The sequence below is a fragment of the Rousettus aegyptiacus genome, unplaced genomic scaffold, assembly GCF_014176215.1.
Source record: "Rousettus aegyptiacus isolate mRouAeg1 unplaced genomic scaffold, mRouAeg1.p scaffold_m13_p_10, whole genome shotgun sequence".
NCBI classification, from domain to species: domain Eukaryota; kingdom Metazoa; phylum Chordata; class Mammalia; order Chiroptera; family Pteropodidae; genus Rousettus; species Rousettus aegyptiacus.
The window spans coordinates 85708400-85720469 of record NW_023416285.1 but is presented as its reverse complement, the minus strand read 5'-3'; the positions used below and the strand labels follow the sequence as shown (position 1 = coordinate 85720469).

At 43.9% G+C, this 12070-nt stretch overlaps 1 protein-coding gene across 2 annotated transcripts in view; it reads right to left on the bottom strand.

The window, feature by feature from the left end:
* PIP4K2A (phosphatidylinositol-5-phosphate 4-kinase type 2 alpha) overlaps window positions 1–12070 on the bottom strand; it is a 148710-nt gene that overhangs the window by 22219 nt on the left and 114421 nt on the right. The window contains exons 5-6 of one of the 2 annotated variants that reach the window (XM_016124673.2): window positions 10873–11019; window positions 6126–6164 (exon numbers count right to left, since the gene is read on the bottom strand). In XM_016124673.2, coding sequence (XP_015980159.1) covers window positions 6126–6164; window positions 10873–11019 — 186 coding nt within the window. The remainder of the gene's footprint in view (window positions 1–6125; window positions 6165–10872; window positions 11020–12070) is intronic. The other variant, XM_016124683.2, reaches the window with a different exon arrangement.

The window sequence follows — 12070 nt, the reverse complement described above, 5'->3', positions numbered from 1 at the left end:
TAATAAACACAAAACCATAATTTTGCAATTTAGAACTGTTAGGGCTGGTGGAATCCAGCTGGTGGTTATTTACTTTCCCCAAATTTTTCAAACTAATATTTAAAAAGTGATATTTACCCCTTTTCTAAATTATCATACTTTTCAGAATGTAATGGCCTTTTAACTCTTAAGAGGAGATGTCAAAGGTCATGGTTCGGTTTTCCTCAAGTCTGTGATGTGACAGTAAGCCGTATGCAAGACCTACAAAATAGGTTTGCCACAATTTGATTGGGAGATTCTGTTGCACAGATGTCAATAGTGATAATCTAAGAAACGTCAAAGTTTGAAAAATTAAGTTTGCGAAGTCCTACAGTTTTTGGTTTAATACTAATCTAGCAAACATCATAATTTTGTTATTTAACAACTACACATCTGCAGCAGCTTGGCTTCAATTCAGGTCATGTACTAAATTTTGGAAGCCTTTTCTCCACTCCAACTCTTTCTGGAACCCACTGGGTAAGAGCTGTCAAGTGAAGGAAAAAGTCCCACATCTCATAGCACTGCTCCACATGTGCTTAGGGTACACTGAGCTGAGTTCATTCCAGTGGGGAAAAAATTAATCTAAGACAATTGAGAGTTTATAAAGCACCATAAGCCAGACTGCGTTACGGAGTCTGACACTGTCATCCGGAGATGCTTGCAAGCCGCTGCAGCTGATCTCTCTTTTTCACATGCTTCTCTTACCAGTTGGGAAAAATGCCAAATGAACTGAATCTTAAAAACTCTACTTCTCAGAATAACCCTCATGGTTTACATTATAGCGTTCTTAAGGCTTGCTCAGACATCTGCTGATACAATGTGACGGTCCGGAACCCTTCCCAACCCCTCGCCCCGGTTAATAATAGCAATCGCCTTAACCCAATATCTAAAACAGACAGGATTTTCGTGATCGTCCAGTCTAGGACTTCTCAAAGTCTGCTGCAGGAGGGCACGCACCTCTGGAGGAGAGGAAAAGCTTCATCTGAAACGTGAGATTCTTACCAACACTAAAGCATGAGAAACAGAGAGATCATCAAGTTCTTTAAGTTGACAGATGAGGATGCGACAAAGTCAAATGGTTTGTCCCCAAACCCCAAACTGTCATTAATGCCAGGGCTGGGGGTGGGACTCAGCATCCCTAGAGCTCTACCTGCCACCCTTCTCGGAAAACCCCCTTTTATAAATCTTCTCTTGCCATGGAGCAGATGTTCCCGGCGCTGCCTTCAGTTTAAGGTCTGAGAAGCAGGCCCTGCGCCTGCTCTGACGGGAGACTCTCCCAAGCACTTTTTGGGTGTTGGGATCAGCGTCCCTTACAGCGGCTGGCAAACGAAAATGATTCACTTCCGTCTTGAGAGAAAAGGAATTTTATAGACGGTTAAAGCATCAGCTGAGTTTAGGGGGCTTAAAAAACCTCCACGACGATCTCTCCCTTTAACCGATCATCCACTGACAGTGGGAAAGGAAGCACTTTTTAACTGATAAAGCAAAGAAGGATTCCCAGAGGGACACACTGCTGTGCTTTTGTACCCTGTGCTCCTCGCCTGCCATTTTTGTTACGTCGCTTTTAACCGCGGCCCGAAGGACCGGACAGAAGTGGTAATTAACTATAACGCGTCACGATCTCAAGATCACAAAGGAATTGCTGAAAACTGATTTAGGAAAGCATTTTCCGATGTGTGTATTAATGATTAATTCTCCGGAACCTCGGTCGGTAATAGGCAAAATGTCAGAGACGGTGATAGCCACTTAATTGCTAGTGCAATTCACGATGCCTCAGAATCGACAAGGCGGCTCGTTGCAGCCCATTCTCAAAGTGTCAACAATGATTATTGCCAATGTAGTTATACAAATGCCAATTGGAGGGCAGCTGTTTTCTTTCAAATGGGTTGCAGGGAGAAGGTTATATGTTAAAAGGAATCTTCTTATTGTGACCCTGTGACTCCATTACACGGGCTTTACTTTACCTAATAAAATCAGACATGAGTTTTGAGAAGGACGGTGCAAAATGATGAACAAAATGCATATTTGTGTAAATCCCCAGGACTCTCTCTCTCAAGAACACGGGCTTTTTAAAGAGTCAGGTCAAATCCCCCAGAAATCAAGTGAGTCCAGTTATGTTTTCTTTTACTTCCCCGGAGTCCCCGCTGAGGAGGCTTGCTTGCTGGCAGCATGCTAAGACTGTCATTTGTAAAAAGCAGCCCGCTCAGCTATCATTACTAATTTGATGTCACACTGGAATTGCAGTGCAGCTGCGAAAAGATGGACCACCAGGGAGATTCGCATTTCTCTGTCTCATTTAGAGGAGGCTAAACTGCTGAAGCCATGAATGGAAGATGGCCTTCCATTAAAAAGGAAAGAATTAAGGAATAAAACAAGTCATAGCAGCTGTCAGAATTTGACAACGGTTTAAAAAAAATAATCAAAGCACTGTTCTGCTCTTTTTTAAAAAAAAAAAAAATTCAAGACATCTGTATGCGCATGTTCTGATACTTGTTGCCTTGAAAGTGATCCCATTATTGTTGGAATATAACTTCTTTATTTCCTTCAGTTCCGTCTTCATTATTATGCTAATGCAAATCACACTAATTATGTGTCAAGCTGAAATTCGAAGGGACGGGACTTGTCTGCACCTACATCACTAAATGTTTGAAATGACAGTTGTAAAACTTGTCGTCAACAAGTTAAAAGTATGAAAAATTAAAATAGTTATAATGACTCAGATGAAAGAAAAAATAAGAATTCAGATGACTAATTAAGCCACGTCAACGGAGATTCTCTGAAAATTGTTCTCTGCAAAAGGACGATCATTTTGTAGAGAATATGGTTACATGATAAGAGCCATGGGAATAATATTCTTGCAAATCATTCGGTTTTGTTTATAAAAAGCTAGCATGCAGAAAACAAATAATTTCAGCCTTCTCCAAATATTTCTAACCAGAGGAAACAGTGATTGTTTTGATAACATTTAGAGTTTTATTTGCGAAGACAAAGAATAGCATGCTTTTTGGAACAGTCAAAAGTATCAACTGATCGTGGAGAGAAAAATGTCAAAATTGGTAGGAAAAAAAGCAAGGAAATTTTCTAGAACTTAAAAAACCCCATGTTTGAACAACTTCTGCTCTATTAATACATTTTATTTATTTTTGTGTATTATCGTTTAGTACATGTTACCTCATTGTGGCTCAATTATAAACAAGCTGCCACATCCGAGAGGCATCATGTCCTGCTGCAGGCACTCTCTTCCCTCATCAGTTACGGATTTTAGTCACTTTCACATCCCATGTCTTCAAGCGATTTTCTCTTGCCCCTTCCCAGTGAGCGCTTATAATCTACAAGGATAGGTGGTTGGCCTTTTGGAGACTCTCCTTCTGGAGAGTCTCTTGGTCTTAACACCAAGACCAGAAAGTCGAGAGCACTGAATTCTTCCTCAGGGCAACTGTGTAGATGATTTTAATGTGTACGCCATTTAAGATATAGCAACGTGGGCTGAATTTACAAACGCCTCAACTTCTGAAATGGAGGAAATACGAATTGCTTTTTTTTTTTTTTTTGCCAACTTTGTAGAAAAGCGAACAATTTATTTCACTACTTTTGAATTTTTTTGAAGTCAAGACTCAGAATGAACTGTTTTAGTATCATATTTAACTCCAAAACAATGTTTTCATCAATGCACCAAATTTTTTTTGTTCATCTTCATGATTCACGGATTAATATATATTTTTTGATAATACATCCTTTTTAAAAAAGAGAGAGAGAGAGATGCTCCAGACATTTAAAAAATAGCACATTTAGCATAGTGGTTAGAAAGGCAAGCTTTGGGCTGGAACTCTGGACCCTCTGTGTCATAATTAGGGGACCTTGGACAAGTTCTTGAACCTCTCTGTTAAGTAACTTCACTTACTCAAAGGACGTAATGACAGTACCACCTTTTAGGGCAGTTGCAAGGATAACAAATTCATGCAAAATTTAAAACCATGTCTGGCATATGGTGTGCGCTCAACAGATGTCAGTTATTATTTATGTTTATAATTCCGAATACATTGAGACTAACACTAAAGAAAAAAAAAACAACAACTCCAGTTTAAAGTGCAGATTCTCTGTCCCACTGATTGTGTGACATAGGATGGGAGCTTAATCTCCCAGGTCTCAAATTTGTCCCAGGTCTCAAATTTGTCATGCGTGAGCTGGGGAAACCGGACTCTGATCTCTTCCGACTTTTCAAGACCAACTCCAAAGATGTTTTAAAGAATAATTAGCACACAGTCCAAATAAGATAAAAGTATCCTAGCAGAATCCTCAGAAAAGTGGATTTCTGTTAAAGAAATTCCATATTCTTATGTCTTTTCACAGAAAGCTACATCAATCAAAGGCTAACGTTTTTGGTGAGGTGGGCAGTGGAGAGAAATAGAGGTAACTGAATGTTCTGCTTCTGACAAAATACTACAGCTACAAGGACATCAAATATCTGTGGCTTTTATACATGTCCTACTTTTACGACTTAAGACTTGGCAGCAGCCACTCCCGTAGCTGTAACTGTAACTTTCTCGACACTGGTTATGGTCAGGGAAGACCAAGCTCTTGGTGCCGGATCCTGAAGACGTCACAATGAACAGAGGGGAGGGGAGAAAAGGCCGCTGGTAGTGCTGTCAAGGGACCTGGGAATGAAGTAAAAACAGAGCGGCGTCGTGGAGTGGTGGATATCATCACACCCACGGCTCTTCCTTGGGGGTGGGCTTCTCGCTAGGATGCTGGAAAGTGTGAGTGGCTCTTTAAACATCCGGATATTTTCTCCTAGGAGAAAATCCCAATACTACTAAACCTTTGAGTTTCTCACGGACTAAAACTTAAATACCTACTTGAGTTCTCCGGCACCTGGGAGAAATGTTTAGTCATAGCAACGCGGAAGCAGACAGTCCACTGTTTCTGCTTCTTTGGCTAATGCTGGTGCGCCTTCAGGGTGATTTACGTGGAAGTTGGAAGTGTAAAAATATATTCAGTAGTGCAAGGTAAAAAATAGGAATGCTCAAGGAAGGATCCACTGTTTCGTTTTCTCTTCCTCGCTTCTTAATCCACTGCTGTCTGGCTTCTGCCCCACCCAACCATTATCATGACGAGGTCGCCTGTGAGCTCCTTGTTGATAAGTCCAATAGATAATACTCAGTTCTGATCCTACCTGACCTTGCAGAAGCATCCAGTTCTGGGCATGTTCTCTTTTCCTGGTTTCTGGGACACTCAAGAGGGTAAGTTTCATGAGAGTGGGGACATTATCACTGAAGCACTTCTTATAAGGCTCGGCAAAATGCCTGCTCGTAACAGATGCTAAGTAAACAATGGGACAAGCGATCTAGACTCTCCTGGCTCTCTCATCTCCTATGTCTTTGCTGATCTTTTGCAAGACTCTCTTCCTCTACCCATCGTCCTTAAATGACGTTCTTCTGAGCTGGCTACAGTCATGCTGCTGCTTCTTCTACCCCATACGCTCGTCCTGGGTGACCTTGTCTGCTTCCCCATCTTCGCTGCTTATCCTTCCCCTGAGGTTTGCCAAGCCCCCCTTTTCCGAGCTGAAACCCTCCCTGCAGCCCCTCATGCCCATTGGACATCTCTGTTCTGACGCGCCCCTGAGTCTCAAACGACGCCTCCCACTCTGCTCCCTCTCTCAGGAAGGGGGAGCAACACCCACCCACTGTTCAAACCAAGCTCATGCAAGCCCACATTTTACAGGCGGGAAAGCTGGGGTTCAGAGAGGCAGAGACGCTCGTTCAGGCCACGCCCACTCGTCGCGGGTAAAGCGTAGGATTAGGACCCTGAGCTGCATGGACCTGCGGGTCTCCATCACAGGCCACTGCACAGGCGGCTGCACCTACAAGACCATGTTGCCTGTGAAATGTTTCTTCCAGCCACACCTACAGCTATGTCGTGATTCAACCAAGAGGTATGGGACAACCGATCTAAGGAAGAGACGTGAAGCGGAACACTCTAGTTCAATAATGGGCTTCTCTCTGGGGCAGAGAAGGGGACACGGGAGGAATCGCAGCGGCGGAAGTCAGAAAGAAAGAAGGACGCTGTCCGAGCGCACCCGCGGGACAGGAACACGTCAGGGTGCTTACCTTTTCTTTGTCGCTAGCTTCTCTAGCCACTGTAGAGCCCTGAAACACAAAGGAATAATTAAAACTTGCATTTGAGAGGCACCGGGTTTCGCATTTAAAACACGCAGAAGTCCCAGGGCAGAGCACAGCAATGAGCGCCAGCTCTGCTTCGAGGCCTCGTCCGGAGCGAGCTCTGTCCCTTCCCTGGCCACCAGTCACTGCTCTCTGCCCCGCGTGCTGCTCCCCCTGCAGGTCTTCGGGTCCACGCCGCTCCAACCCCTTCCTGATCATGTCCCCTGTGCTGTCATTTGTTTCCCTGGTTCTCGTCCTCCTGCCGGAAATGAAGAAGCTCGACCGTCAGTAAACGCTGGATGGAAACCATGCTCTGCGCCTTGCATCAGCTGCCAGAAGTGGCCGGTGTCACGATCTTCCCAGGTGAAGCAGTGACCACTGGGGCACCAAGTGCCTCTCGTCCGACATTATGTCCTCCAGCTGTGGGCACGTCCTCACCCTCTGACTGCCTTACCCGCCCCGTTTTAGAGGTTCTGCTCACTCACTGTGAGTGCAACGTCTGCGGTTACTCTGTCCCCCTTCACTTTGAGATCCCTTCAGACACACACACTCACTTGCACCCCTTTTGGGAGCACAGAGAGGTAAAGTGGAGGAAAATACAGTTCTGCATCTCGGCAATTTCTCCTCTACTGCACTGGTTTTCAAAACTACGCCTCAGGGCTCTGGGGCTGTCCAAGATGACCCGGGTCCCCCCTCTGATGCCGACAGGCGGACTTTGTTCAGACAGAGATATTTTCTTTTGTTTGTGGAAGATTGTAAAGCAGGGGATAAAAAAAGTCAAGACGCAAACGGCCAGTGAGTTTCTAGCTATGTCAATACAACAAGGACCATTTATTCTTTGTGCTCCTTGGCGACCATCACGGTGTTTCATGAAGCGTTGCTCGGCATTCGCTGGATAAATGCCTGGAGAAGGAGGGCACGCCAGTTTGCTGCTTGCCAGCGCCGGACACTCAAACTACGATGAGGTCCGCAGAGGGACTCATTTACCTGACCACCTCTTAAGCAGACATTTATCGCCCTGGAATACTTCCATTTGTTAATCATTGAAAGAACTTCTTTTGTAACTTGAGATAAGTTAAAGTGGGTTCTAGATGGTCCATTTCTAAAGAAATCAAAATTTTTGTTCTACGACCATGTTTCTTCAAGCAGCTCAGGCACTGAGTAGGAAGTGTGCGTCCTGTCATTCACACACGAGGAGACAGGAACTGAGGGGTCGCCTCGTCCTGGAGAAGGGACCCAAGGCCAGGCTGGTGTCTTGGCATTCCCAGGTCTGTTGGATCCACGAGGCCCTGTTGTCAGCCTCCTAGGGAAAACGCCCGAAGTTTCTTGGGGACATGTCAGAGGAGCACGAAGCCGACCCACCGAATGAAGATGGACAACGTGAATTGTTCACAGCGGGAACCACAGCCTAACACAGGGCTTTCCACACGGCCGAGCCCGGCAGCCATCCCTTGCCATGGTCTGTTTTCCTTTAGGGATTCTTGAATACGGGCCACAAATACCTTCTTTCGTGCCATGATTTCTCACAAAGAATGTTCCAAATGAAAATAAAAAGCGGGGGACATCTGTAGCACCTGGGCATGGCCTGTGCTACTGGGCAGAGGAAGAAACGATTTATTCCTCTTTGTATCGCTAACCAGTTTTGCGGTCTGTGCTTTTTCTCCTTCCCACAATATAATTCACCCTGTCTTGGAATCTCAGTGAAGCTTCATCTCTATGTATATATGCAGATCATTAGCCTGGGAAAAACTCGTCCAAGTTTAAATTAATTCAGAACAAAAAAAAAATTAAAGCAGAAAATAGAAAAGTAAGGTTAGTAAGCTAAGGCCAAGAGTTTGAGCTGTGAATGGAGGCCAGATGTTCAGGTTCCTTCGCAACGGAAAGTACTGGCAAGCACAGAACTTATTTATTCTACACGCTAAAAAGGGAGATGAAATGATAAAATCCAAGGCAAATTAAAACTACAATATCCGGTCTATAAGTATAACTTACATCACTAGTAGAATGGAGGAGGCAACCCAAATCCACTGACCAGTTCCCCTCCGCCTGCGCTATGCTGGACACGACATGTACGTACCTCACTTAACCCTCACTATAACCCAGCAAGGGCAGGAAAAATTATCCCCATTCTGCAAATGAAGAAGCTGAGGCTTATGACGATTCAGTGATCGGACACAGCTTATATAAAACTGGGACGTGTGGTGTCAGAGGTCACTCTGGCTTCTCCCACGGAAGTTAGAACGGGGAACAGTCCTGCGACACTCCACAGGGCACGGCGGAGACCCTGGGAGACAGGTGGTGCCAAAGGGCCCCACCGGGCAGCTGCGACCTCCACCAGGGGCGACTCCAGTTCTGGCTGGGAGGCGGGACAGAGCTAGGCTGTATTTGGGAATCTTATACACTTTCTCTGTACTCCAGAGCGTAGGAGATTAGCACAGACCATTTTTCTTCCCTTAGATGAGCATTTCTTAAAGTGTGGTTCAGCACCCTGGGGTCCCAAGACCCTCTCAGGGGTCTGGAGAGTCAAAGCTATCTTTATAATAATATCGAGATGCTATTTGCCTTGCTCACTGTCTCGATATTTGTGTGGATATTGCAAAAACAACAGTGGGTAAAACTGCTACCAGCTTAGAACAAATCTGGCAGTAGTACCAAATCGTATTAGTAGAGTTTGTCATAATATATCTGTACCCGTAGCTATATCTACCTATATCTATAAATATACAAATGTCCTTGATGAAGCAATGAAATTAGTTTTTATTAAATCTTAACCCTGGAAACACATCTGTTCAATATTCTGTGTGAGAAGTATGCACAAAGCACCTGTTATAAAGAAAGAATGGTTTAAGAACAGTCGTTTCTGTGATGGTTTGAGTCATGAGCTGAACTAGCCACTTTTTTTCATGAAACAACATTTTTACTTGACAGAACTGACAATCTGCGCTTATTCAGATCTGGGCAACTGTCAGGTATTTGCTCAAAGATGAACAAAGCTGCTGAGCTTGGCCATGTGCAAGGGGGTCTGTGTGCTGCCCCTTCACATGAAACGACTAACAGGACTTGTTCCCAGTGGTAAAATTTGAGCTTTTAAAAGAAAAATTAGAATTTTAAAAAGTTATCTCCATCACCCTGAGCTTGACAGATTCTTGATACCTAAAGATTTTTCTGATGAGACTAAGTGGTGATACTAATGCGACTTGTTGACACTGTATAATAAAATGTGCCAATATTTGGAGAGCACATGACTCAGTGGCCCATTCATTCCAAATGACCAAAGCATGATGCAAAGAGACTAATGAGTTTTAATGATAAGAACACAGAAGTTTGCTAATGTGATTTCAGATTCCACATTCCACGTGAAATTACCATGTGTCGGATTTTGATGTAATATCAAAGAATATCCACAAAGTTCTGAAAAAGTTATTTAAAAGCCTCCTTTCCTTTTTTCCAACTGGATATTTATGGAAGGTCCAATTTTCTTCATACATGTCAATCAAATAACATCACAACTGACTGACAACAGAACCAGATAGGACACTCCAACTGTCTCATATTAAGTCAGACGTTAAATAGATTTGCAAAAATGTGAAACAATAAATGCCACCTGTCTCACTAAGTTTTTTTTTTATTCAGAAGATATATTTTTTCATAAAAATATGCTAACGCTTAATGGTCTTATTATTTTAAATAAAGTATTTAAAATTTTCTTATATTAATTTCTAACACTGAAAATATCAGAAGATACATAATCTGGAAAAGCAAAAGCTGTGAGAGGTCCTCTTTTATGCATGTGTAGGAGTCTGAGATCAAAAATTCTGAGATCCACTGACAAAGACCAAAGCTTGGCAGACTTTTTCCGAAAAGGGGTAGAGGGCAAATGTTTCAGGCTTTGTGGTCCAAAACGGTGTCTGTGGCAACTGCTCAGCTCTGCCATTATAGTGAAAAGCAACCACACATGATACAGAAACAATGGGCATGGCAGTGTTCCAATAAAACTTTATTCACAAAAACGACCAAGTCGGATCTGCCATGCAGGCAGGCAGGCCACAGTTTGCCAGCTCCTGACTTGGACGTTCTCTCTCTCTACATTGGTGAGCCCAGAAGTCAGATCACCTTGATCCACTCAGGATTTCCAGCGGTCCCCTCTCACCCAATGTCTTTGAAATGTCTCAGGGTCCGTCCCCTCTGCCTGGAAGGTTTTCCCTCGGCAAACCCCTCCCCTCCTTCAGCTCTGCTCCCCTGTCATCCTCTCCGTGAGACTTTCCTCGACACCCTATTTAAAACTGTATCCCTTCTTCTTCCTTCCTGGTTTTACTTCTATCCACAGCACTTACCACTTTCTAACATACCACATGACTGACTGACTTCTTTCAGTTATTGTATGTATTTACCCACCAGAATGTCACTCCATGAGTGCTGGTTTGGTCTGTTTCGTTCAGCGCACTATTCCCAGGACTTAAAAGAGTGCCTGCTACGCAGCTGGTGTGCAACACACATTTGCTGAATAAATTAGACATGACAGCGGTAATACATATGAGCATCTTCTGGTAAACCCAGCGAGTGATCCTTGGTTAACATAGCTGCCTGGTGGCTCTGAGCTCCGAGCACCACCAAATTGCTGAGAGTTTTCAATCACATTTACAATGTGGACACGTAAGCTTAATTACTTAAGAAAAGATAATAAAATCGATCTCACCTTTAAGTCGTATTTCCTATATACAGATAAACGGTGGCTGAACACATTTCTTGTAACAATCACATATATTTCGACTCCGTCCACATTAAGCCGGTACATGCCCAAGAACTGGGGAAGAAGGGTGACTCCATGACATTCTACTATATACTGCACATGAGAAAAAGAAAAAAAAATGATCCAATCAGAAGGTGCTCGTTCAGATGTAACAATTCAGCTCGTCCGCCTTCGCTGTTTACATAAGTGAAACCTGCCAACCATTATGGTCCTAGTGACAGAAAATGTCCCTGTTTGTACTGCTCAACACAGGATCTATATTCACCATGTATACACAGATAAAACACATTCAACTTTATCTCCAAAGAGCTATTTATGCCTAACATTCCAAACTGACTGGTAAAGTCAAAACTTGGATATAACCGTGTAAGGTGAGAAGACCGGCGATTGGTCCTTTTTATAATTCCTTTAAAGTGAAATTACACTCCACCTAGGGCCTCCATCTTCCTCCCCAGAAGGCCCGATGATGACTTTATGAAGTTGACGAGGAGTCACTTGGCCACTAAGATTAGCTCCTTTCACACTGAGAGTCACAGAGCATCGCGGAACGGAGTGGATACCAACCAAGTTTGATGAATATGTTAAAGACATCTTCTGAGGTTGAGACTGAAGAAGAGATTGTGGAGAGCGCCCATTGTTAGAAGCTGGGAGGCTTGGGCTCTAGTCTTAGTTTTCGATTCTCAACAAGACCCTGCCTAGGGCTAAGCTGCCCATCTGAGCAGCGGTATGAAGGGCGGGCGCCACGCCACCCTGGGGAGCATCCCTGCTCTTGGCAGCTCTCGGGGCTTCTCCAGCCCCACGCTGGACTTGATCCAGGCCATTGGTCAGAGTCCGGCTTTGACACCATTTCCAGTTAGAGTTGCAAAAACACAACAGGGGTTTACAAACCTTTCGTGGCATGCCCAAAAAGGCCACAAGGTGGAGACACTTCTCCTTGAAAGCCAACAAGTCCCACTGGCGCTTCCCAATGGAGAATTAGGCTGCCCTTTCTTTAAAATGAGGGGGTAAGATTTCAAAAAAAAGCTCTTTTATGTCCGTGGCACACGTGTAAAATCTCTAGGATAATAAACAGTAGGGTTCGAAAGTTGTAAAAATTGTACACGTTGAACATATTTACAGAGATGCCTTGGGAGAAAACAGTAAT